The sequence below is a fragment of the Oncorhynchus masou genome, chromosome 32 (genome assembly GCF_036934945.1).
Source record: "Oncorhynchus masou masou isolate Uvic2021 chromosome 32, UVic_Omas_1.1, whole genome shotgun sequence".
In the NCBI taxonomy this organism is placed as follows: domain Eukaryota; kingdom Metazoa; phylum Chordata; class Actinopteri; order Salmoniformes; family Salmonidae; genus Oncorhynchus; species Oncorhynchus masou.
In genome coordinates this window covers 34,987,916-35,014,152 of record NC_088243.1, presented here as the reverse complement: position 1 = coordinate 35,014,152, position 26,237 = coordinate 34,987,916, and the positions used below count along the sequence as shown (strand labels likewise).

Genomic DNA, 26,237 nt, shown 5'->3' with positions numbered 1-26,237 from the left:
TCGTTCACACAGGTGTGAGTGTTGATGACGACAAGGCTGGAGCTCACGCTGTCATGCTGATTGAGTTTGAATAACAGACTGGATGCTTCAAAAGGAGGCTAGTGCTTGGAATCATTGTTCTTCCTCTGTCAACCATGGTTACCTGCAAGGAAACACGTGCCATCATCATTGCTTTGCACAAAAATGTCTTCACAGGCAAGGATATTGCTGCCAGTAAGATTTAACCAAAATCATCCATTTATCAGATCATCAAGAACTTCAAGGAGAGTGGTTCAATTGTTGTGAAGAAGGCTTCAGAGCGCAGAAGAAAGTTCAGCAAGCGCCAGGACCGTCTCCTAAAGTTGATTCGGCTGCAGGGGCACCACCATTACGGAGCTTGCTCAGGAATGGCAGCAGGTGGGGGTGAGTGCATCTGCATGCACAGTGAGGCAAAGACTTTTGGAGGATGGCCTGGTGTCAAGAAGGGCAGCAAAGAAGCCACTTCTCTCCAGGAAAAAAACATCAGGGACAGACTGATATTCTGCAAAAGGTACAGGGATTGGACTGCTGAGGACTGGGGCAAAGTCATTTTCTCTTACTCCCCTTTCCTATTGTTTGGGGCATCTGGAAAAAAGCTTGTCCGGAGAAGACAAGGTGAGCACTACCATCAGTCCTGTGTCATGCCAACAGTAAAGCATCCTGAGGCCATTCATGTGTGGGGTTGCTTCTCAGCTAAGGGAGTGGCCTCACTCACAATTTTGCCTAAGAAGACAGCCATGAATAAAGAATGTTACCAATACATCCTCCAAGAGCAACTTGTCTCAACCATCCAGGAACAGTTTGATGACGAACAATGCCTTTTCCAGCATGATGGAGCACCTTGCCATAAGGCAAAAATGATAACTTAAGTGGCTCGGGGAACAAAACATTGATATTGTTTAATCCACGACCAGGAAACTCCCCAGACCTTATTCCAATTGAGAACTTGTGGTCAATCCTCAAGAGGCAGGTGGACAAACAAATTCTGACAAACTCCAAGCATTGATTATGCAAGAATGGGCTGCCATCAGTCAAGATGTGGCCCAGAAGTTAATTGACAGCATGCCAGGGCGGATTGGTCTTGAAAAAGAAGGGGCAACACTGCAAATATTGACTCTGTGTCAACTTCATGTAATTGTCAATAAAAAGCCTTTGACACTTATGAAATGCTTGTAATTATACTTCAGTATTCCATAGTAACATCTGACAAAAATATCTAGAGACACTGAACCAGCAAACTTTGGAAACTAATATTTGTGTCATTCTCAACTTTTGTCCACGACTGTACTATGGGCTTAATGTTTTCTATCTGCACCCCCTGCCTTGCTAGTGGAATATCAGTGTGGACTATAGGCCCAATGTTTTCTATCTGCACCCCCTACTGTAATCCAGCGTGCTAGTTGTGGGGGATAAGTGCAGATCAAAGTAGACGTCTGGTGTGGGATCAGGAACAGGCCCGGGCTGTGTTGATGCTGGTCCCGGTTTATTTTGGTTTGGGCTATGGGTGGGGAACTTCAAATATTATGAAAGGAGGAAGTCAAGAAATGCACCCCTGTGTGTGTGTGTGTGTGTGTGTGTGTGTGTGTGTGTTTCTGATAACTGTGGACCCTCATTGTAAGCACATGTGCAGAGATGGGTTTTTCTGTGCTGGGTGCGTAGTTTAGTGACTGACTGACCGGGTGGTACTGTAGACTCAGGACTGATGTTCTTCAGAGGGTTGAACTCTGGGTGTCGGGCAGATGGATCAGAGGATGATTTGGCCAAGGCCCTGGGGGGGGGGGGTGGTACTGTGACTCGAGCTGCAAAGTATAATGGGTAGTGCCACTCACAACTGTAGCCTTGACAGGCTCTCTCAAACAGAGTTATAGCTGTCCGTATTGAGTGTTTTGTCAAAATGCTTTTGCACATTTGTCTGTTCACTCTTTGTAGAGTGACGAGCTTGTTCCCATGGTAAAGTTAATATGTAAACGAGTGCCAAGTTCCACATAATAAGTCACTAGACATTGTTCGTCAGAAGACACAATTCATCACCGTCCTCTGAAGGTGCATTTAGCTTAACAATTACTGTGTTTACAGTACAAAGTGACATTTCATACTGAATTGATTTGTGACTGAGGGGGGAGGACAGGACACACGTAGTCCTTTCTGTCCCAGCGTGCTCCAGGCTTTCTGAATAGAACCACAGTTGCTTGTTTAATTACCACATTACGGTTCACTCGTTCTCTTATGCTTTTTTGTTTTGTTTGTGTGACTCAAAGCGGACTATAATCGAATAGTGAGGAGTTTAATTGTTTTCATTTTTTATTCCTGCTTCTCTTTCGGTTGCCCGGGAGACCATTGGCTGTTAAGCGGTATTGCCCTAGTAACCTCCCCACACACAGAGCAGAAATGCCTCCCTCTTTTCAACTGTACTCTACCACAGCTCACAGGAAGTGGCCAATCGAGTGTTCTTTTTCATTTCTGAGACATGATTCTACTTCTGAATCTCCTACCATGTTATGGTGTGAGGTCAAACGGCTTGACTCCAGAAATCGTTCTTGAAGGTCAACTATTACCTATTTAAATATCAACTTTTTTCCCCTCATAATTAGACAAAACCATGTGGTCAGAACATTTTGTGCAATACTACAGCCCACTGGATTACTTCTCTCTACAACTTCTTCCAGAATGTAATTAATATTCTGCAGATTCAGGTTATGACGATGTGTATTTTCTGGCCATAGGGAACCAGAGGGTCTCTGTGAGCAGTCTGCTGGTATGTCATGGTCTGCTGCTGGTGGGGACCAACCTGGGGGTGACAGTGGCCCTCTCTGTCCCTAGACTACAGGGCATCCCGAAGGTCACAGGTGGGTGCATCTTCATCTGAAGATTATTCCAGATTATCAAAACATCTCAATGAGGATTTCTATGGCAATCCATCCATTTGGAGTCATCGTTTTGGGGTTAAGGGGGGATTTTGGGAAGGGGTGCTTTAAGGACTTTGATAGCCAATAGTAAGTCATTGTAAATGGAGCACAACATGGATTAATGGGCCTCAGTCATTATCCTTCAGGTCCCAGCCCTGCCTGGTTAGTTTAGTGTAGCCTTTCTCACAATGATACTGTCTCTTAATTGATATAATGACTCAAAGCCAATTTCCGTGTGCCTCCGGTCTACAGAATTCTTAGTCTCTGGAGGCTTCTGCCAAAAGCAGGCAATGTCAAACATATGTAGTTATTACCAGTATTATCCATTAACGTTAGCTGTTGATTGTGCATTTGTATGTGTGTATGGAGTAATGTGTGTCTGGATATTTGGATGTCGTAGGACGGGGCATGGTATCTTTCCATGCCCACCACGGCCCAGTGAAGTTCCTCACCATGGCAGCCGCCGTGTGCAACCGGCCCTCAGGCAACTCAGACAGCCCAGGCAGCAGCCCACCCAGCCAGCCAGGGGACACCCAGGACGGGGAGGCCTCCCCACCTCCACCCCCAGGCTCCACACCCAGTCCTGCTGCTACTCAGGGCCGGGGAGTGTGGCTGGGGGAGGCAGGCTGCTCCTCCATGGCCCTCCATGACTCCCTGTCCTCCTCCTGTGGCTCCCTGGCTCTGTCACAGGGCTCTCTGGAGCACGGGCCTGAGGACGGGGCCATCTATGACCTGGTCAATGACCCAGCCAATCACCAGAGGGGCAGGAGGGTCAAGAAGGTGGACGTCAGCTCTCTGCTTGTGGTGTCGGGGGGGCTGGGTCACCGCAGGGTCAACAGGAAGAGCAAACAGTCCCGCCAGGAGGAGACTGTGTCCACCATTATGGTGTGGCAGATCCCTCTTCTCAACATGTAAGAGACTAAAGACTAACTACCACAGTGCAGCAAGGTGAGTGGGACCATAGTCACTGCAGTAGTCACTAGTGTTAATGGTTTAATAACCACTCATAAGTCAATAGTAATCATCCTTTCAAGTCTCCCCATACTCCTCCTCATGCTCTTATTGTCTCTTTCTCTTCAGGGTGAAGACTGAGGGTGCTGCAGTTCCTATTTGAAGTCAGTGACACAACTCCAAAGGATGTCCATTGCCATAGTTGTCTGGACTTTGGGCTCAGTCAACTCAACCATGTGTCTTAGAATGAAAAATACTTCAGAGGGCATTCCATAAACAGTTTGAAGAGTTTATTATGGTGTCTCCCACCCAAAAACCTATAACCTTATGTACACGTGAGACATTCCCATGGGGTCAATGCCAAGGGATCAATACACTATAACCACTTTTTCATGGCACCCGACTTTGCTTACAGCATCCAATACCTGAACCGTTCACACCATGGCGGAAGATGAATCCAGTGAAGAGAACATGGATATGTAGAAAAACCACTGAAATGGCCTTTAATGTCATTCTTACGATGTCATTTTCATAGAGGACCAATGAAATGTTACTTGTCTTCAGTTGTTATAACATGGCTAATATATTCTATGTTACTGAGACGTTGGGCCAGATCATCAGTGTTAATGGCACAATAATTCTATCTGGGCAGATGCAGTATGAAAATGGACACACAGACATCAGAAATTCCCATTTTCCCATGTGGACCGAAGTTGAGAGACAAGTTGACTTCATCTCTGTGGCTTTGAACAATGTCTACCCTGACACTTCCACTGTTAGGTAAAGGCATATTCTGTGGGGCCAAGGTCCTGATATTATGATCATCTCATTGCGCCAGTCTATGTTCTATGAATTGGGTCTGTTTCTAGATATGCTTACTTGTTTGTTATTGGGTCAGGGAGAGGTCCTTTGCAATGGTGTCCTTATTTCTCTGGAACACTAAAGCTGAACGTTTCCTTGTAGTTGCCATCAGAGGGCTATGGAGGGTGAGTGTTTCTGAAAGGTATGATAGGACTTCCTGGCTGGCCAGGTTTCCTGTAGATCCTAAATGGAGGGAGAGTCGCTAACTGTTACCAGATGAAAAGAAGTAGGGGTTGTTACTTGCCCAAATAAATGTGTTGTCACTAAAGGGTATTTAAACAAAACAAAAAAATGTAAATGATAAAAAGCTTTATACTTTTGTCACATTTTGTATGTACTTCTGTTGCGTATATTAACAAATCTATGAACAATGTTTTATTCAACAGTTGAATGGATATTTTCTTTACATACTGTGTCTAGGTTTGTATTAATCTAGTTTTAATGTATGCACGCTCAGTTTGCTCACCTTATATCAACAAAAAGGAAATATTGGGAGGTGCACTAGTTCACATATGCTGCCAGTATGTATAGCCTTGGGTGTTTGGTTCAATGCCAATCTCTAAGTTCACCTCTCCACACTGAACATCAAGGTTCTTTCTGTATTATTTGAATAACTACATGTTGCGAATTAACTAGTTTAGACTTTCAGAAGAACACAGGTACTAACAACTCCAAACAAAAAACTTGTATGCTTTGTATTTTGAGAAATGAAGGAGAAAGACTGCAAGGAAATGGTATACAAGGATGGGGAGTGACTGATTACATGTAATCTGATTACAAAAAGCCTCAGATTACATTGTTTTCTCAATGACATGCAATTCAGCATTGAAAAAAGGCGCATGTTTAAGTTTGTTCCACCTGAGCGAGTCTGACCACAAGTCAGAGACAACTATGATGACACACCAAATTGTGTCTTCTTATAATGCCTCTTAAAGGACAATTCCACTCGAAAAACAATCTATTGGTATTTGTTTCATTATTCCATTGTTGACATAATCCCAAAATGTTTTGCTTGTCAGCAATCAAGTTTTCAAAATATGTAACTTTCAAAATACAGAAATCATCTCCATATGATGCGGTTTTTGGGTGGAGTTTTCCTTTAAGGGTAAAGTAATCCAAAAGCAACAAAGTAATCAGGTTATGTTACTGAGTTTGGCTAATCCAAATGCAGTTTTGAACAGGTAACTAGGAACTGTAATGGATTACATTTAGAAATGAAAAAAAGAGACTAAAGCTTTGTTCACCTAACCTTCTGGATAATGTGCTGCTATCAATTCATGTAAGGACGATCTTTTGCCCGGAGTGTAGTAAGAACTGCGGGTGATGCAGTTCCTGAGGATTTCAACATGTACTCTCATTCTCTCAGCTGGTCAGGATGTAATTTGTTTCATGCCGCCCACATAGTGTTACACAATCATGTTGAAATGTATTACTGTATTATCTGTGTTAACGCAAATATATTCTAGAACTTGAAGTTCAGTGTCCCTGCCTTATCCAAATGATTACCCTTATGCCATATTATTCCAGTTATAGTTTTCTGTCATCTAATGTGCTGTATCATGAACCCAAACATATCCCACAGGATGTCTCATTTAGCTAATGTCCTGATGACTATTCTGTCTTTTAGGGTAAAGTTCAACCACAGTGATTTAAGTAGGCTACAGACAGTATTTATTAACCAGTGAAGGTATACAGACCAGCAACACCTCAATAACAAATACTGTATCAATAATTGTCTTGGACAATTGTGGCGAGCCTGGATTCGAACCTTTTATTTTAAAAAAATCATCAAACTGTCCCCTTTTTTCTTTTTCTGTCAGATGGTCCAGGACCATCCTCAGACCATTGCTTTAATTTTTGGTGGAATTCTCATTTCTTGATATCATATCATACAGGATAAAATCATGCTATGTCACATAATTGCGCACTAAACAGGGCCCCATCACCACAGAGCAATCCCAGGCTCGTGCCCTGTCTGACTGTTGTCATTCATCACACTGGGAGATGGCCTTGACTCACAAGCACACTGTTTGTTTTTTCGGATGCTGCATGGTTTCCATGGAGAACTGTCAATGGTCTGTGACAGCATGGCTGAGTGTGATTTCTCTCCTCACAGCGTGTGGATGTGTGTTGTGTGGCATGTCTGCTCCTCAAGATAATACGGCGGGACAATCGTGCATTATATTCTGAACATGGAAGATTTGTTGTGGCTGTGGCTTGCCTTTTCTCTGTGTTCATCTGTCTCTGTGTTCATCTGTCCCAGGCAGGAATGCTGCAGTGTAATCTGTGGTGCTGATTGTACTCTGGTGCCCTTGTGTTGGCCCAGAGTGGCTCAGCTATTTCTACATGTAAAAGGCCAGTGGTTACGCTATGCAACCTCCAGAGAATGGGGTGATAAGGGTGCTGGATAAAACTGTCTCCGTCTATAACTGGGATACTGATATGAGACACACTGACATGTTATGCTATTTTAACTCCATGAAGATGGTGGTTGTTTTGCTGGTTCTTAACCTTTTTTTATTTTTTTTATTCTCACAAATGTAAGGGAAGCACTCGTTTGCGCTTAGTTTTTGTTGCGTTTTCATTTGGGTCCATTTGGGTTGTATTCATGTGTATATGTGTGTGTGTGTGTGTGTGTGTGTGTGTGTGTGTGTATATGTATATATAACATTTTGTAATCATTTGCGAGACTGGACTGAAGGAGAGGGAGGCTTTATTTACAGGGCCTTCAGAAAGTATTCACACCCCTTTTACGTTTTCCACATTTTGTTGTGTTACAGCCTGCATTTATAGGTTAAATTGAGATGTCACTGGCCCACACGCAATACCCTCAATGTCAGAGGAATTATGTTTTTAGAAATCTTTACAACTTAATAAAAAATGAAAAGTGGAAATGTCTTGAGTCAATAAGTATTCAACCCCTGTTCTGGCAAGCCTACATAAACTTAGGTTGGAGTCATTAAAACTTGTTTTTCAACCACTCCACAAATTTCTTGTTAATAAACTATAGTTTTGGCTAGACGGTTAGGACATCTACTTTGTGCATGACACAAATAATTTTTCCAACAATTGTTTACAGAGAGATTATTACATTTATAATTCACTGTATCACAATTCCAGTGGGTCAGAAGCTTGGAATATTTCTGAAAATTATGTCATGGCTTTAACATTTTCCGATAGGTTAATTGACATCATTTGAGTCAATTGGAGGTGTACCTGTGGATGTTTTTCAAGGCCTACCTTCAAACTCTGTGCCTCTTTGCTTGACATCATGGGAAAATCTAAAGAGAACCTCAGACAATAAATTGTAGACCTCCACAAGTCTGGTTCATCCTTGGGAGCAATTTCCAAATGCCTGAAGGTACCACGTTCATCTGTACAAACAATAGTACGCAAGTATAAACACCATGGGACCATGCAGCCGTCATACCGTTTCTCCCATTATTCTCTGCAGATCCTCTCAAGCTTTGCCAGGTTGAATGGGGAACATCGCTGCACAGTTATTTTCAGGTCTCTGAGATATTCGATTGGGTTCAAGTCCGGTCTCTGGCTGGGCCACTCAAGATCATTCAGACTTGTCCTGAAGCCACTCCTGCGTTGTTTTGACTATGTGCTTTGGGTGATTGTCTTGTTGGAAAGTGAACCTTCGCCCCAGTCAGGTCCTGAGCGCTCTGGAGCAGGTTTTCATGAAGGATCTCTCTGTACTTTTCTCCATTCATCTTTGCCTCAATCCTGACTAGTCTCCCAGTCCCTGCTGCTGAAAAACATCCCCACAGCATGATGCTGCCACCACCATGCTTCACTGTAGGGATGGTGCCAGGTTCCTCCAGATGTGACGCTTGGCATTCAGGCCAAAGAGTTCAATCTTGGTTTCATCAGACCAGAGAATCTTGTTTCTCATGGTCTGAGAGTCTTTAGGTGCCTTTTGGCAAACTCCAAGCGGGCTGTCGTGCCTTTTTACTGAGTGGCTTCTGTCTGGTCACTCTACCATAAAGGCCTGATTGGTGGAGTGCTGCAGAGATGGTTGTCCTTCTGGCACTTTCTCCCATCTCCACAGAGGAACTCTGGAGCTCTGTCAGAGTTATCAGTTTCTCTGTTTGGCGAGGCGGCCAGCTCTAGGCTGAGACTTGGGTGGTTACGAACTTCTTCCATTTAAGAATGATGGAGGCCACTGTGTTCTTGGGGACCTTCAGTGCTGCAGAACTGTTTTGGTGCCCTTCCCTAGATCTATGCCTGACACAATCCTGTCTCGGCGCTCAATGGACAATTCCATCGACCTCACGGCTTGGTTTTTGCTCTGACATACACTGTCAATTGTGGGACCTTTATATAGACGTGTGTGTGTGTGTGTCTGTGTGTCAAATTATTTCTAATCAAAATAATTTACCTCAGGTGGACTCCAAGTTGTATAAACATCTCAAGGATGATCAATGGAAACAGGATGCACCTTAGCTCAATTTTGAGTTTCATAGCAAAGGTTCTGAAAACGTATGTATATAAGGTATTTCTGTTTTAATTGTTTTATGCATTTGAAAATATTTCTAAAAACCTGTTTTCGCTTTGTCATTATGAGGTAGTGTGTGTAGATTGGAAGGAAAAAAAAGATGTAATCAATTTTAGAATAAGTCTAACGTAACAAAATGTGGAAAAAGTCAAGGTGTCTGAATACTTTCCAAATGCACTGTAACCCATGGTTTATAGGATAGGTTGAAGCAATGTTTTTCCTTTCAGACTAAAATATGATCGGATGTTGTAGCGTACCAAGCAAAAGGCGGTAGCCGTAGTACATTTTAATGTGGACACGTCTTTATAATTACAATACCCCACTAGGGAAACCCATGTGTATGTTGTCTAGTGAACAACATCTGTTGTCATTTGGCTTTGCTTTTGAAGTAGGGCCTTTCCTATAAGGGTCTTACAATGACAGGGTCTTTATAATGCACGCATGGGCGCAGATCGCCGAGCTTCCCCTACGGCATCTCGGACACAAAAGCGTGTGAAGGAATGTCGCATTTTCCCGGTGGTTTGCCTCCAACGCGTGCGTGGTGCATGCGCTGAGGGAATATCCGTCTCGAGGGTGTGTGGTCTATATCAATAACTGTCGGATTGTAGCCAACTGTAAAAAATCTAAACACATTCGGGGCAGCGGAGAGGGAGAACACTGATGTATGCTGGGCTGATTTTAAACTGGGGGTGAAATACGACATTTGATGCTCACGCCTCAGCTCGGACGCACTGGAGAGCTGCAGGAGGAATTTACTTGGCAACATATTGGTCGTGGATAGATAATCTGAAAACCTAAATCCTGGAATGATTGTGTTTTGTTTTAACAAAGACATCGATGTAGTTAGTGGGTTTTCTCTTATGATTTTTTTTATGGTATAACAAAGATCAATTTACTCGGAGATGATTTGTTCAAGTGATAGCCTATATAGCTAAAGGACATGTAATGAAGGACTTCTTCACATGTACGAAATTACCTCTATATATGAGGGAAAAGAGCTGTCTTGCATTTTGAGGTTCTCCAATTTTCAGTATTGGGGCTACCTTACATAACTGGGCATTGTGTGTGTGTGTGACTGAAAACCGTCTGTTGAACTGCGCTGCTACTTCACCACAGACACAAAGACGTAAGTAGTAGGCTATACTATAATAACAATCATCATCATGCTATTTAGGTCAACGTTTTTTATATATATATGACTCGAGATGCATTTCCATCTTTGTAAATTTAGCCTTGAATTATTTGCTTGCCTTACAAATTATATTGCGCGCAAATTTGCCAATTTATATTTCTTCACGTTATGATGAATGAATATATATGAATCAATTTATATAAATGATTGTACTAGAATTTGGTTTCTGTTACACAATTTGACAGCGAAATGTGCGCGTGAACGGCTTTCCTCTCCCATCATATTCAGGATTTAGCAGTCAGCATTTGGCCACTGAGCATGCGCCCTGTGTGTCCGTCTCCCACGGGGTCGCGATTAACACAGATTAGAATGATCATCCAATAGGTAGGTCATGTGTGTTAGCAGTGTATAGCAACAATAATTCACTTGTTATCCCATTCACTATATGTCTAATATCTTAATAATAGCACTTGAATTAATCTTTTTCTGCACGACACGTGCCAAATGTGCAATTAGACCCGCATAATAATATCTGTAGAATTTAATAATGTTGTGTTTTTCAATAGAGTTTAGTCAATTTTGAGAACATCAGTTACTCTGAAGATATGCCAAAATTGGCTCCATGTGTTGCTTGTGGAGTAAGGGCGCCCCTCAGAGTTTAAGTAGCACTGGCAACAATTTAGGTTTTAGTTATTGAAACATGCCATAAAAGCAGGATGGATTTTCAATGACTTTTGATATATTTCTCTTCTCCCCTAACGTGTCAAATAGGTTCAAGGGACGAGACCTGCCAAGATCTGGAGGAGTGATTCTAGAAGATTCTGTTGGATTTTCCCTGCTATGATCACTGAGGATCTGGACTACCACTAGCTCTGATCAGACAGGATGAATGACAGACAGAGACCGGGAGGAGGAGTGCACACAGTGGAGGCAGACGTCATCTTCCACCATCCCGTCTGCTCGGACCTCCTCTCCTCCCCCTCGGATGAGGACGTCTGCCCCCTCCCACGGAAGCAGGAGGGGAACACCAATGCTCCAGACCTGGGATTCATACTGGACGACCAGGGATTCTGTCGACAGAGCACGCCAGTTACAAAGGAGTACTTGTTGGATGGTGGTACGGTGATTGGGAATCATCACTTTGACCAGCCACAGGGTGGTGGATCATACATCTCAAATAAAGATCAGCTTCACATGACTGATCTTTCTCATCTAGCAAATACATCTCACATACCCAAGCTTGATGCTGGGAGAGACCAGAACTGTACTCATGGCAGAAACGGTATCCGTGAGGATATGAATGGGGCGAGGGCCAAAGTGCCCTGCAGTGTGGGTCCCTCGCTATACTTCAAGGGAGAGGCCAGAGAGGAAGCGGAAGGGTCTCTGTCCCTCTACAGAGAGAGCATAGTGGGGAGTCAGTGTCACATCACAAACGTCACCGCCTCCCCGGCGCAGGGGACCTCCGCGCCTGACACGCATTGTATCACCGCGGACAACCAGCCAACCATACAAGAGCTGGAGCGCTTGTTCAGCCACAGCTCTGCCACAGAATATGACACATTGTATGGACAGTCGGGGCTTGAGTCGAGCCAAGGACACAGGGGCAGTAGTGGCCATGGCGGGGTCAGTAACACAACGCCTAAAGAGGAGCCGGATTTAGTGATTGAAGTCGGTGGCCAGAAAATCAGTGTTCATAAGTCTGTTCTGGCAGAGAAGAGTGACTATTTCAAGGCTCGTCAGTCGAGAGACATCCTGAAAGTGAAAGGGCTGAAGTACAAGACCCTGACCATCCTGATAGACTATATCTACACCTCTCAGATGAATGTGCACAAGGACAATGTGGTCGAGGTGATCACAGGAGCTAAGATCTTACAGATCCCATGTGCCCTCCAGGCTGCTATGGATACCATCTCAGAGCAGGTCACAGCAGAGAACTGCTACGAGATTCTAACTATCGCCAAGAAGCAACGACTCAACGAACTGAAGGAGACGGCCTATCGCTTCATGAGTGACAATTTCCTCCAGATCCTGCGGGACCAAACGGTGTATGGACATCTGACTGGGTCGGAGAGGGATCTGGTCCTGAAGAAGAGGATGGAGGGGAAGAGGTCCCTGATGGTCGCTGAGATCAACGATGTGTTCGACCGCGTCGGGAGCCGACCTCAGAGTCGCTGCAACAGTCGACCGCAGAGCCCTCTGTCCGCGGCATCCTTCGAGGAGAACCACATGATTTACAACTTCAACGAGGCAGCCAATGACTGGAGACCTCTGACTCTGATGCCGGAGGACATTAACACGAAGGGCTGTGGGATCTGCACCATGTACAACTACCTGTTTGTGGCCGGTGGGATAAAGGGATATGGGGACAAGGGCAAGGTCTCAGACAAGGTGTTCTGTTACAACCCCATCACTAACCGCTGGAGCGAGGTTCGGCCGCTCAACCAGGCGCGGTCGCAGCTCAAGCTCGTGTCTATGGAAGGTAACCTGTACGCCATAGGAGGGGAGTGTTTGTTCACAGTGGAAAAGTATGATCCTCGGACTGACAGATGGACCACAGTGGCTCCCTTACCCAAAGGGGTGTTCGCAGTGGCCCATGAAGCCACCACATGTAACGGAGAGCTCTACGTCTCTGGAGGGTCTCTGTTCTACCGTCTCCTAAAATACGACCCCAAGAGGGACGAGTGGCAGGAGTGCCCCTACAACAACAGCAGGAAGAAGTCAACCGACATGGTGGCCCTGAAAAGCTTCATCTACAGGTTTGACGTGAACCGCGACCAGGGGGTCAATGTGTTCAAGTACAACACTATAGTGAAAATGTGGCACGACTGTGTATCACAGCGACTGGGCACCCCTTTGCCGTTCCGGTGTGCCGTCATTGGGAATTGCATCTATTGTGTGAACAAGACTCAGATTCTGCAGTTCGTAGTGGAGGAGGACGGCTCTTACTTTGTAGAGGAACCTCTGAGGCCACCACTGGAAGCTAAGGGCATACTGTTCCCTTTCATCCTCAGTCTGCCTGACAAGACTCATGTGATATGACCGTGTACCAACGACGCTACATTACAGAAGCCCGTCAGTAGAATATAGTGGACCTTTTCAAATATGTCAGCTTTATTCCCGCCCCTGTCCAGTTCACCTGCTCGTAATGGAATGTGTTGTCTTTGCATGGTCAGTGACAGTATCTACAGGACAAGCCTTAACACGGATGACTTTTACATGTTGAATGCGTGCAACCAGAAATGCATCTGACTGTAAATAATGATAATGACACGTGCAGATGGTTTTTTTTTTGTGTATTTCCCTGCGTTCAGTTTGTATTGTGCATTTTTGTTTTAGCAGATAGTTAGAATAGATATTGTTATAATTCTGTTGGCTGGCTGGTCGCTTTTAGACACTAATCTCACATCAGAGGTGGAATTGTCTGAGTGCAGAGGCAGCTAAAGTATGTTCTGATTGACATAGCTGGCAAGTCCTATCTAAACGAAACAAGCAAACACATAAGCAGCTTCAGCTGGTACAGTACAAGGCCTGCTACTGTGGTGATGTATGCTCTGTAACATGGCTCTATGAAGAAACGGTGGGGAGGCGAAATAACATTGACAGCACCAAGGCCTGATATCAGAACGGCCTTTGACATGGCTTCACAAGGCCATTGAACAGAAGGAGGAAATTAGCCACATACTGTATATATTCTACAATAATACTATTCTACCATTATAGATAATCAAGGAATAATGTTGAAGAGCACAATGCACTTATTAGTGAATTAGGTATCAAAACCAGTACCCGCCTGTTCATTCAGAACCAATAACCAGCCGTGCAAGTTTCGTCAAAGACAACACTCTACATACAGTTGAGTTTCAATACACTACGAACATTGTTTTGTGGTGTACATGAATCCAAAGGGGAATTCTTTCACCACCAGAAGAGTGGTGTTTTTGACTGGTCTTTGGGATCGTGTTAGGTTACTGGGTTGGACTGAAACGGGTCTTCGGTGTGCAAAGATGTTTACAGAATACAGGATAGAGTCCGTATAGATATGAGGGACTTACTGCACACTGTTCACTGTTAGGGGCCTGCTCCTTGACTATCACGTTTGCCAAAGACAAAAGAAGTCTGGTATTGTCTCAAAGTAGTCTGATAATAACACATCAAACCCTTTCAGACATTTCAGTAAATAAATCTACAGTAAATATATTTGGGTGATTTAATATCCTAAATCCAAAAGATGTATGTGACCTCTACAACACTAAGCAATAGTATTAGCAGAAATGTATCAATGTTGCCGTGATACAAGGGCACCACACTTGCTGCTACAATATTCTTTTAACATTCTTCAGAGAAGTGAGGAGTCATTTCTCCTATGCAGGAGAATTTGCCCTTGTCCTGCAGATAATGAAAACGCTATTATGTTGTCATCTCCCACAAGTATTTGATGAGCCAGCCAGAAAGACTGTGACTAGCATACATAGTGTGCATTTTTCGAATACTGCCTCACAAGTACTGGACTATTTCAGTATAATTTATGCTAGCCATGTGGCCTGTGAGTTTTATTCCATCCATTTATAATGCATAATCATCTCACCCACACAGTGTTTAGTAGTAGGACGCACACTCTTCATCAACTTTAGCTCAATGTTCATCTGTTCTGCTAAGGTTATGCCAAATCCTTATTTCACTTTAATACAATACTGGAGCTGGTCAAATAGCCCTCCATCTCATTGCTCTTTCTTAGAAATTAGACCTATTTGTTTAGTTTTTGCAATAACACATCAAATGGGAGTTTTGTTCATCTGTGGGATTTTATTCAGTGGAATTTATTTGGTGAGCAAAATGCGACTATCACATTTTAACAGCATCTCCGAGAGGCAGTTGTAACTGTTGTGACAGAGTGGATGTGGTTGGATTTATTAGTTTGGTATTTTACTGGCTGGCGTCAGTGTGTAGTGAAGCTCTTATGGCCTGTTGGCTTTGGACATAATATTGCAATGATGAGTGGCTTGAAAGTACAGTGTTGGTTGAAGGCTTTCTTGCTGTTAATGGCATATAATAAGTAACAGCTAAAAAACAAACTGTTTTAATGATGTATTTAAGTCAAAACTAAGTGCTGCAAATAAAATATTTTGTGTCTGAGAAAAGTGACAGTCATTCTCTGTAGAATGTGTCTTGCAGTATGGATGGAGAGGTCCTTAATTATCACTGCTGACGAGCAGTGCTCTGACAGACTTTTATTTCCACTTGGTACAGAAGCACCACCTACTGGACAATGACGAACAAGTCCTGCGCTTGTCATTTCTCTCTTAAATGAAAACAGATGAATTCACCTTAAGAATACCAGCCAACACTGTATCGATACATTTATTGTATTTGCTCCCCTAAGTGAAAAGATACATTTATTCTCTCCTGATGAGGCAGAAGGGGGGGGTGATGCTTGGTGTTGTTGCTATAGCCGGGTGACTTCAGCAGGTCCTGCGATTTCGGCATCATCTCCTTTGTACACCTCAGGTCTACTCTCAGTAATCTCTGGACTACGGAACGTAGTCGTAGAGAAGTAGTTCACATATTTGGACACTGGTGACTCCTCCTATTTCACAATTGAGAAATGTTAGTATTTTGAGTAAACATACATTTTATAATTAGAGCTAGTAGTTTTTCCTGACCATAACTTTTTTCCTGGTCAAGCCACGTGGTCAGGAAAAACTTAACAATTATAATTGACAATGAAACAAGATATTTTGTTAGATTGCCAACCCTTATAGAAAAGAAGAACAGTGTCATCTTCTGGTAAGTAGAGAGAGGTACCGGTGTATTACCTCAGCGATGGGAGGCAGGTTGTCGGCCCACTGCGTGATTTCCTGTGTGGAGCGGTCAATGGTGACGTTCATGATGCTCTTGCATGTCTGTCTGGTTGATCTCTTGGCTATGGGGATCAAGGCCAAGACAAAACAGGCTGCCACGTTCAAAGCCCCGGCAACCACAAAGCCCAAGTTGTAGCTTCCTGTCATGTCATTCACCCAACCTGACCGGGACAACAACTCATGTATGACTGAGACAACAAAGGTATGATGACTTTGACTTTTATCATCATAATACTTGTATGATGTTCCTTCATGCAAAGACAGTGATGCAACCTCTGCACATCTGCCCCAAAAACATTTTGAGACGATTTGTCAGTGTTTGGCTGTACTGACATGGCTTACACTCCTCCAACGTAAGAATAAGTACTGTTACAACAATAAGGTCAGCTGCGGTCAACCTACCAGCAAAGGGCGGCCCCAAGCAGCTGACCGCGTTGACCGTGAGCATGAACCCCCAGGCCACGGGCATCTTCTCGGCCCCCATCAGGTCAAAGGTCAGGACAGGGAGCAGGATGTAGTTGCCAGCATCAGCGATCCCCAGGAACAGGCCGAAGGCCACCAGAGAGCCGTAGGAATGGAGCACTGGGATCAACATGTACAGCAGACCTGGCAACACAGAAGGAAAGACTGTAGGGGACGGGGGTTCGGTTGTGTACTGTCTTCAGAATTCACCTTGTACATTTGACTGCAGCACAGCCGTGATAATAATGGCCATGACATACACTCTCTCGTGTCGTATTGCTTTACTGACGGTCACAATGACCGTGAGGAAGTACAGGCATAAGGCCAACCCACCCACCCACACCGAAGACAGAGGCCTGGTTGATGTAGAGCCTGTTGATTCTCTCTGAATCACAGATCCTGCCGAAGATGATCCGGCTGATCATGCTAGTCAAGCCTAGGAACAGCATGATGTTAGTGGCACTGTGGACGGGGATGCCCAGCTGAACTGCATGCTTCACCTAGAGCAGGACACACACACACACACGTTTTGTACCTGAACTACATTCACTCATCTTTGAGATACAGTGCATTCGGGAAGTATTCAGACCCCTTGACTTTTTTCACATTTTGTAACGTTACAGCCTTGTTCTTAAATTGATGAAATAGTCCTCCCCCCCCCCCTCTGATCAATCTGCACACAATACCCCATAATGACAGCAAAAACAGGTTTTTAGAAATGTTGGTAAATGTATATTTAAAAAAAAAAAACAGAAGTATCACATTTACCTAAGTATTTAGACCCTTTACTCAGTACTATGTTGAAGCATGGAAGTGTTGCTGCAAAGCTATTTTCAGGTCTCACCAGAGATGTTCGATTGGGTACAAGTCCGGGCTCTGGCTGGGCCACTCAATGACATTCAGAGACCTGTCCCGATGCCACTACTGCCTTGTCTTGGCTGTGTGCTTAGGGTCGTTGTCCTGTTGGAAGATGAACCTTCACCCCAGTCTGAGATCCTGAGCAGGTTTCATCAAGGGTCTCTCTGTACTTTTCTCCATTCATCTTTGCCTCGATTCTGACTAGTCTCCCAGTCCCTGCCACTGAAAAACATGCCCACAGCAGGATTCTGCAACCACCATTCTTCACCCTAGGGATGTTGCCAGGTTTCCTCCAGACGTGATGCTTGGCAGTCAGGCCAAAGTGTTCAATCTTGGTTTCATCAGACCAGAGAATCTTGTTTCTCATGGTTTGAGAGTATTTAGGTGCCTTTTGGCAAACTCCAAGCAGGCGGTCATGTGCCTTTTACTGAGGAGTGCTTCCGTCTGGCCACTCTACCATAAAGGCCTAATTGGTGGAGTGCTGCAGAGATGGTTGTCCCATCTCCACAGAGGAATTCTGGAGCTCTGTCAGAGTGACCATTGGGTTCTTGGTCACCTCCCTGACCAAGCACCTTCTCCCCTGATTGCTTAGTTTGACCGGGCGGCCAGCTCTAGAAAGATTCTTGGTGGTTACAAACGTTTTCCATTTAAGAATAATGGGGGCCACTGTGTTCTTGGGGATCTTCAATGCTACAGAGATATTTTGGTACACTTCCCCAGATCTGTGTCTCGACACAATCCTGTCTTGGAGCTCTACGGACAATTCCTTCAACCTCATTGCTTGGTTTTTGCTCTGACATCCACTGTCAACTGTGGGGCCTTATATAGACAGGTGTGTGCCTTTCCAAATCATGTCCAATCAATTGAATTTACCACAGGTGGACTCCAATCAAGTTGTAGAAACATTTCAAGGATGATCCATGGAAACAGGATGCACAAGAGCTCAATTTCGAGTCTCATAAATAAGGTATTTCTGTTTTTTTAAATAAATTAGCAAATATTTCTAAAAAAAACTGTTTTTCCCCCCAAAAAGAACTTTTCAGCCTTATTCTAAAATTACTGAATTGATTTTATTTAATCAATCTACACACAATACCCCATCATGATCAAGCAAATAGTGAAGGGGTCTGAGTACTTTCCGAATGTACTGTATATGAGTAAAATTACAGAATGGTTCCAAACTATAATGTTGTACCATTTCAACTGTGCCTTCAGATGTTTACACCAATATGTAACTTACCAAGTGGACATATGGAATGAAGAATCCAAATTTACACAGTCCATTGGCTGCAACCCATATCAGAAATATTTTGTCTTTCCACAGGCCAAGGTCCACAACAAACTTCTTCAAGGGAGAGTTCTTCAAATTATCCACCACACTTCTGGTGTAACCTTTAAAATACATATAAATCACTCATACCTCATCAGTAACACATCGTTTTTGACTAATATTACATTTCCGTTTGAAAGTGTACACAAAATCAGTTGAGGTAGTTGAACAAATTGTGCACTCAGTCATGATGATGCGATAGAAGGTCTCATCTCTGTGTGCGTATCAGTTAACATGGTAACCTGCAATGTACTAAAGAAATAAAAACCGTTGTGGGTCTGAATGTTCTGCAGTACCTTTGGGGTTGAGTGGCAGGTAGGTGAAGCCGGTGATGACACAAATAATCATGAGACCAGAGAAGACTCGGAGACTCTGCCTCCAACCCAGGATGTCTATGAGGAACAGATGGAGCCGAGTCTGGACCAGGGCCCCTGCTGCTCCCCCTGACATCACTATCCCCGTGGCCAGAGAACGCTTGGTGGTGAAATACTGGCTAACCATGATCATACCTGCCCCACGGGAGGAAGAGGAGGGAGGTTGGAGATGGAGGTGAGAAAATGTGTTCGCTGTCCTGGTCTTGATAACACAATATGAACTAGAAATGTTTTGCTGAATTCCTGAGAGGTTTTGCTTCAATAAAATAAAGAATGTAGAACTTGCAGGTCAAGGTCGCCTGTTGCCGACCCCGGCAGTAGTATAACTAACCCTTAGTTAATTCCATCCCTCCCTTTTTATTTAACCTTTTTTTAACAGTTAAGAACAAATTCCTATTTACGACGACGACCTGAACAGATTTTTACCTTGACAGCTCAGGGATTCAAACTAGCAATCTTTCAGTTACTGGCCCAACGCTCTAACCACTAGGCTACCTGCCCTTGTACCAACCTGGGGTGAAGGCAAAGCTGGAGCCCACTCCAGTGAGGAAGCCGTGTGTGAAGAACAGTGTTCCTAGATTGGGTGCGTAGGACGAGCACACTGTGGAGATCATGATGATGAGGGATCCTAGGATGGATATCTCTCTGGCTCCGTACCTGACTGTCAGCTTCCCAGACAGGGGCCCACAGACCATGATGAAACCATAGCTGATGGAGCCAACCCATGCTATAGGACAGCAGAGAGTAGGTCATAGGTTAGGCAGATTTCAGTGTATCTATTCTATAGCATCTGTAAGCAATCTTCTGATTCATGTGATACAGTAGGTACAACAGCAGGTCATTCATGCAGTCAAAGGTAACTACTTGTTTATAACATGTTTATTAATGTTTAGACATCTAATTTCATGATCACAAAATCACTTTGCAGCTAATACAACATAGTTGTTGAAATGTCTAGTTACAACAGTAGAGTTCACAGTGTGTAGCCTAATACTACATTCCACTATGATGTTGGGTTGAAGACGAAATGCTCTGAGACCAGGTTGGGTAAACGGGCCTAATGTGATTATGTGAAGTTTAGGGTAACTTGCCTGTTTTAGAACTTGTCTCCCCAAACTCTTTGAGGAGACTGATGAGGTACACTCCGAAGGAGTTGTGGTATCCCAGTACCAGGACATTATAGAGGAACGATGATAAGACAATCACCCATCCCCATCCTCCGTCCGGGGGAGGCTTGATAGGTGGGGGTCTGCGAAGCTCCCGAGGAATAAGCTCGGGTTCCTCGGAGTAAAACCTCCTGAAGGGAATGGCACTCCAGAAGATGTGCATCTTGTTGCACAAAAACACGAACCTTGGGTGTTATCCACCTAGCCCGGTTAGAGACTTCTGGCGCGCAAAATAAAGGTGGATAGAATCAAAGAGGAATGTTGCCATAGCGCCGATCATGATTAACCCAGATCTGTCTGACATCATAATTGCCATAAAGGTATCTCCCACGAAACTGGCGAGCTTTGGCCACCTTCTGCAGGCCTATTCTAGAATGGGTACCAGTCTGTTAACATTCACTTATTTTAGGCTACTTCGCGTCATATGCCCAATATTTAGCATGGTGGGTTGGCAAGTAGTTGAATGATACCTACATACATTAAATTTAGACTGAGTTCTAACCTACATTTTGATCGTAACACAAATTAATTATTGAATAATGTGTCAATAATTGCAACGAAATTGAGCCAACTCAAAAGTGTGTGTGTGCCCGCGCAACGTTACGCGCTTTGGAATTATTCCAAAGATTTTTTGCTATTTTTTTTAGCTATTCTTTAGGCATTAGGGGCCCATTTTCTTTATTGGTTTACTAGCCTATACTTTAGAGAAAGCTTTTAAGATTGTATTTTATTCTATGGCCTTATTTTTGAGAACTGTAATGTATTGTAGGCTACCTTTCTTTAAGCCTATTGCTATATATGCTACAGATGTGTGTTTTGCAATTGATTTGGTCTCCAGTCTCTCTTTTTTTGGGTACAGTGGCAGCAGCCTATCACAGCACATAGCCTGGATCACATGGTTGCGCATAGTGCGTGTGTGACGTAGTAGGACATTGAATAGAAGATGGAGAGAAAATGCCTACTGCCTTCTGAATATAGCAGAAAATAAAAACATCGACCCAATTCGTTCTACATTCTTTGCAATCATTTAGCGGTATAGGAAACCGCTGTATGGTAGTGTTGCATAACGTGCCCAATGGCTGTGGCAAACGCGAAACAAACTGTCCTAAATCCGGTAAGAGGCTTGTTCACTAGCCTACCTCTACTACTCACAGCGAGACTCCCTTTCTCAATAATGAGAATAAAATAATTCTGACACATTGAATAGCCTATCCTGCATATTAGGCTACCGCAGGTATTTTTTTGTTATCAATAGGCAGCTTATATGTGCAGCTATATCGTCCATCGTTTTGCAGTCATTTCATTGTAGCCTACAATTGTCGGGCCGAAATCCTGTTTAACGATTTTATACGATCTTGTGTATCAGCAATGGGATAGAGGTTATTGCATGTATTGATAACTTAATGGCGTAGGACACACACCAAATATGAGTTGATTATGTGTTGCCTTCATTACGCCTCTCCTACCTCTCCATTCAGGTGATTCCGTTCACTGGAGCCATACCTGGGGGCCTACACCCTGGGGAGATAGTCATTATCCAGGGCACTGTTCACAATGATGCTGACAGGTAGGTGATGATGTTATGGTGTTTTCCCTAACCCTAATTTCATGTCCACACCCCGGTTCAACCTAACACTGATTTTGGTTACCCAGAAGAAAAATTCTCACTAAAGTTTGTAATTTCATGTTTGACTTCTGGGGGGGGAAGCCGTTAACAATTGTGATGATCTTTGTGCAAAGGAAGGAAGCGAAGTCTCCTCGCTCGCAAACGTAAACTCTCGACCAAACCCCTCCTTTCCGCTTATTTCACCTGTTTATCATGGCCAAAAAGCACGTTGTTTTTTTAAAATGTGTATGATGCAGACAATTGACTTTGTGGTTGTGGGTGGATCTAGTGGAAAGGGGCTACAGAGGGTAGTGCATATGGCTCAGGACCTCTATACCAGGAGGTGTCAGAGGAAGGCTCTAAAAATGGTCAGACTCCAGCCACCCAAATCAGACTGTTCTCTCTGCTACTGCATGGCAAGTGGTACCGATGCACCAAGTCTGGAACCAGCAGGACCCTGAACATCTTGGGGGTCCAAGTCACAAGACTACTAAATACTTAAGTAAATAGCTACACGGTCTAACTGCATTAAATCTTTTTGCACTCTTTTGACTCATCACATACGCTGCTGCTACTGTTTATTATCTATCCTGTTGCCTAGACATACATATGTACATACTGTATATACTTACCTCGTACCCCTGCACATCGACTTGGTACTGGTACCCCGTGTATATAGCTAACTTATCGTTACTCATTCTGTATTTATTCCTTGTGCTATTTTTCTCTCTGCATTGTTGGGAAGGGCCTTCAGCAAGCATTTTTTCAGGCTCAACTGAAAAATAATATGCTTACCCAACTAGAAAAAATACACAAAAATAATAAGTTTACCTAGCAAAGAAATATGTTAAGCTTGCAAAGAAATATGTTTACCCAACTCCGTTCAACCAAAAAAATGATACATTTAGTGACTCGAGTCTCCACCTTTGCTTGTAGAAATGTTGAAACTCTTAATACACACCAATGTGATAACTGCAGGTTCCAGATGGACCTGTCCTGTGGCAGCAGTACTAAACCTCGTGCGGACATCGCCTTCCACTTCAACCCCCGTTTTAAGGGCTCCCCGTGCGTGGTGTGTAACTCCCTGGTGCAGGAGAGTTGGGGCAGGGAGGAGACCCTTCAGCAGCTGCCCTACAGACAGGGAGTAGCTTTCGAGACGATCATCCTGGTCCATGATGAGGTCTTTAAGGCAAGTGGACCAATGTCTGGGAGTTAACTGATTTACCATACATAGACTTGTTTAAGGCGACTTAAGCTGCAAAAACTGAGTGCAAAGTCTTCCTCAATTAGGTCACGTACAAGAAAAACTCCCTACCCTACATTTGCTTGTACATTCACTTCTGTTGAGTCACAAGAAGCTAGTAGTATTATGCAAAAGTCAAGCAAATACAGTATAATGGATTTAGTATATGATGTTGTGTGAATGCTGTTTTCCTTTGTACCTGCAGGTAGCAGTAAATGGTTCTCATTTGTTAGAATACAAGCACAGAATTCCACTGGACAGGATTGACACACTTTCTATAAGTGGGAAAGTTAAGGTGCACGCCCTTGGTTTCATACCAAACTCAGTAAGTACCCCCCCCCATTACTCTACTATATGTCCATACTAGAATAATAAAACATTTTTCAGCTCACTCTGTAATGACTGTCTTTATGATTTTCTCCTATAGGCAATATATTCAATATCAGGCGAATCAGGTGACCTGGTGAGTTGTATTATTTATAGTTTATGGAAAATATAAAACATCTATGTAAGGCAACATGACCAATTGCATCAATATGTTGAACAGTTTACAGACATGGCCTAAATCTTGTGTATTTCCAGAGTCTCCCTTACAAAGGCAGTCTACTGAATGGGGTGAGTCCAGGACAGCACATCACAATCAAGGGACAGGTCAGCATGTACCCACACAGGTAAGCAATGGGACACAACTCAGTATTTAAACCATGTTTCAAGAAAATGGACCGTGTACCTTTTGAGGTGGTGTGTGGTCAGGACTGCCCAGTGCCCACTATCCGTAACACACTGCAGAATATCCTGCATCGTTGTTGTCTGATGAACCTCCTGTCTGGCAGCTTCACCGTGAACCTCCGCAACAGCAGCAGTGAGAACATCGCTCTGCACCTGAACCCCCGGATGAAGTCGGCCATGGTCATCAGGAACTCCTACCTGAGTGAGTCCTGGGGACCAGAGGAGAGGGAGCTTCCCCTCTTCCCATTCTCACCTGGGGAGTACTTTGAGGTATGCTGCCTCTTAATATTTTTTTGTATTTCATTTCTCACTTAAAAAAAAAGCTCATTTATCAGTTCTCACATCACCTGCACTTTACCTGTATTATTGGAACTCTCGCTTGTCTTTTTCACTACAACTACCCTCTCTGCCCCAGATGCTTATCCTCTGCCAGCCCCACCAGTTCAAGCTGGCGGTGAACGGCTCTCACCTGCTGGACTACAGGCATCGGGTGCAGGACCTGAGCACCATCAACCAGCTGGAGATCATGGGAGACCTGGAGCTGATGGATGTCAAGCTGTGGTGACCCAGGACATAGACGCTAAGCCCCATTCTGGACAACAGGCCAGGTTACTCCTCCCACCACCAATGAATATTCATATTTATTTTAGACACTTATTGATGCCGTAAATCAATGGTGCTACCTATATCAATGATTTAAAATGGTTTGACCGTCCAGATATGTTTACACTTGATTGATTTTCAGATACAAAGGGTGTCTGACTACCTCCGGAGGTGGTCAGGAAGATCGGATCACAATGCATCTTTTAATTGGCTACACCTGTCACAATTTGGACAAAATCAGGATAAAGGACACGTTAGCACTAGGTATTAAGAGGGCTATAAATTAACTTACTGGTGGAAGGCTGCTAAAATCTACAGGGACCGTGATTTGGGAGGGGTTAACTAAAGCATTTCTTGGAGCTGACATACTAATATCACTAACATATTCCATAAACATTCCCAGTCACCCATCAGGTGTTGAAACAAAGGATAGGGTGGTTACAGGTGATGCTTAGCAACCCTCGGAATATGAAAAGCCTGACCATGTTTAAGGGAACATGTGTGGTTATTTATGACCCATAGGCTTCATTTAGAAAGGCAGCCCAATTCTGACCTTTTTCCATGAATTGGTCTTTTGACCAATCTGATGTGATTGTTCAAAAGACCAATTAGTGAAACAAAGATCACAATTGGGCTCCCTGTCAAAACGTAGCCTTGAGTAATATGTGCTTCAATATTCATCCAATAGAATCCTTAGAAAGGCAATGTGGCCTAAAAGGCTGCATGACAAGGTCAAATACTCTGTATGTACAATCACAGAAATGCCAAATTAGTTGTCTCAGCTCACCCACCATATGATCTAGTCTAGTGTACTTCAGTCAAAGCACACTACAGGGTCAAACCAAATACACTGGTTGATGAGGATTCCAAGGAAAATAATGTGCGTTAATCAATCCGTGTTTTGACTGCATGGCCATTTTCCTTTCTTGCTTGGCCACAGTCACTCAACTAACCATTTGAGCTGGTCATTTCTACCACCTCTATACAAACTATCTTTCAGTCATGCATTTCACCCACTTTGTTTTTAACAGTAATGTCTTACTGTTACACTGCTGAGATGTCATCTCACTCCAGTGATGCACCAAGTGTGACTGGTTATATCTGAAAGCAAGAGACCTTGTAGATGCCTGCTGTACATAATATAAAGAATCTACTGTATGTAATGTATTATAAATAGTTGCAAGTGCTTTTAAATAAATGTATGATGATTGGAATATTCCTCTGGGGTCTTTTTTCCATCTGTCCACCAGATCCTCAATTATCTGTGATATCTACAGTATGCACATTTATCCTCTTCAACCACCAGATGGCGGTACAAGTTAAGAGGTGCAGTCGACTGGCCCTTTTTTCACACTCGAACCATGCAGAGGCAAAGGCTCTTCTATAAGGTGATGTTGTCCAATGGAGTTTGCTTCGTCACATTAAAAATAGTAAAGCCTACAGTCACTTTCGTTTGACTTTGTGTGCACACAATGAGGTGAGTATGTCTGGTGACAGAGAGCCCTTGTTTTCCCCGGTCTCTGATCCAGAGGCATCTGACCCCAGATTAATGCACCATTACATGAGACCAGCCTACAGCAGGACTCACCCTCAACACACCATGTACAATGATTTTATACTGTTGAATGGTCACAAG

General features: G+C 43.7%; 4 protein-coding genes across 8 annotated transcripts in view; 3 read left to right on the top strand and 1 right to left on the bottom strand.

Annotated features, from left to right (window-relative positions):
* Window positions 1-6,210, top strand: part of LOC135526008 (rho guanine nucleotide exchange factor 10-like) — a 104,902-nt gene extending 98,692 nt beyond the window's left edge. For all 3 annotated transcript variants that reach the window (XM_064954026.1, XM_064954025.1, XM_064954027.1), the window contains 3 exons: window positions 2,742-2,864; window positions 3,325-3,872; window positions 4,005-6,210. In XM_064954026.1, coding sequence (XP_064810098.1) covers window positions 2,742-2,864; window positions 3,325-3,839 — 638 coding nt within the window. In that variant the 3' untranslated portion in view covers window positions 3,840-3,872; window positions 4,005-6,210. The remainder of the gene's footprint in view (window positions 1-2,741; window positions 2,865-3,324; window positions 3,873-4,004) is intronic.
* A 3,511-nt stretch (window positions 6,211-9,721) lies between these two features.
* LOC135526007 (kelch repeat and BTB domain-containing protein 11-like) lies at window positions 9,722-15,514 on the top strand. Of its 2 annotated transcripts, none has more exons than XM_064954023.1 (2): window positions 9,722-10,366; window positions 11,144-15,514. In XM_064954023.1, the coding sequence occupies exon 2, from the start codon at window positions 11,258-11,260 to the stop codon at window positions 13,409-13,411; it is 2,154 nt and encodes a 717-aa protein (XP_064810095.1). In that variant the 5' UTR covers window positions 9,722-10,366; window positions 11,144-11,257; the 3' UTR covers window positions 13,412-15,514. The 2 variants fall into 2 exon arrangements, with proteins under 2 accessions (XP_064810095.1, XP_064810096.1); XM_064954024.1 differs by lacking the exon at window positions 9,722-10,366 and adding an exon at window positions 10,673-10,756.
* A 301-nt stretch (window positions 15,515-15,815) lies between these two features.
* Window positions 15,816-20,583, bottom strand: LOC135527199 (monocarboxylate transporter 10-like). The gene is made up of 8 exons (XM_064955815.1): window positions 20,346-20,583; window positions 19,766-19,981; window positions 19,177-19,389; window positions 18,791-18,942; window positions 17,030-17,192; window positions 16,633-16,836; window positions 16,186-16,391; window positions 15,816-15,956 (listed from the first exon to the last, which is right to left on the bottom strand). The coding sequence occupies exons 1-8, from the start codon at window positions 20,581-20,583 to the stop codon at window positions 15,816-15,818; spliced, it is 1,533 nt and encodes a 510-aa protein (XP_064811887.1).
* A 740-nt stretch (window positions 20,584-21,323) lies between these two features.
* On the top strand, window positions 21,324-25,819 carry LOC135526006 (galectin-8-like). Of its 2 annotated transcripts, XM_064954022.1 has the most exons (9): window positions 21,324-21,534; window positions 21,899-21,987; window positions 23,005-23,215; window positions 23,475-23,594; window positions 23,697-23,732; window positions 23,852-23,940; window positions 24,103-24,268; window positions 24,414-24,606; window positions 24,744-25,819. In XM_064954022.1, the coding sequence occupies exons 1-8, from the start codon at window positions 21,496-21,498 to the stop codon at window positions 24,561-24,563; spliced, it is 900 nt and encodes a 299-aa protein (XP_064810094.1). In that variant the 5' UTR covers window positions 21,324-21,495; the 3' UTR covers window positions 24,564-24,606; window positions 24,744-25,819. The 2 variants fall into 2 exon arrangements, with proteins under 2 accessions (XP_064810094.1, XP_064810093.1); XM_064954021.1 differs by having other exon boundaries at window positions 24,414-25,819.
* Window positions 25,820-26,237: the final 418 nt, after the last annotated feature.

Coding starts and splice junctions, on each gene's coding strand:
- LOC135526007 (XM_064954023.1), top strand. CDS start 11,258: ATGAATGACAGACAGAGACCGGGAGGAGGAGTGCACACAGTGGAGGCA.
- LOC135526006 (XM_064954022.1), top strand. CDS start 21,496: ATGGCTGTGGCAAACGCGAAACAAACTGTCCTAAATCCG. Junction 23,733..23,851: donor CAGGCGAATCAGGTGACCTG/GTGAGTTGTATT, acceptor GTGTATTTCCAG/AGTCTCCCTTACAAAGGCAG. Junction 24,269..24,413: donor CACCTGGGGAGTACTTTGAG/GTATGCTGCCTC, acceptor TCTCTGCCCCAG/ATGCTTATCCTCTGCCAGCC.
- LOC135527199 (XM_064955815.1), bottom strand. CDS start 20,583: ATGCACATCTTCTGGAGTGCCATTCCCTTCAGGAGGTTTTACTCCGAG. Junction 18,943..19,176: donor CCTGCCACTCAACCCCAAAG/GTACTGCAGAAC, acceptor TGTATTTTAAAG/GTTACACCAGAAGTGTGGTG. Junction 15,957..16,185: donor ACCTGCCTCCCATCGCTGAG/GTAATACACCGG, acceptor ATTGTGAAATAG/GAGGAGTCACCAGTGTCCAA.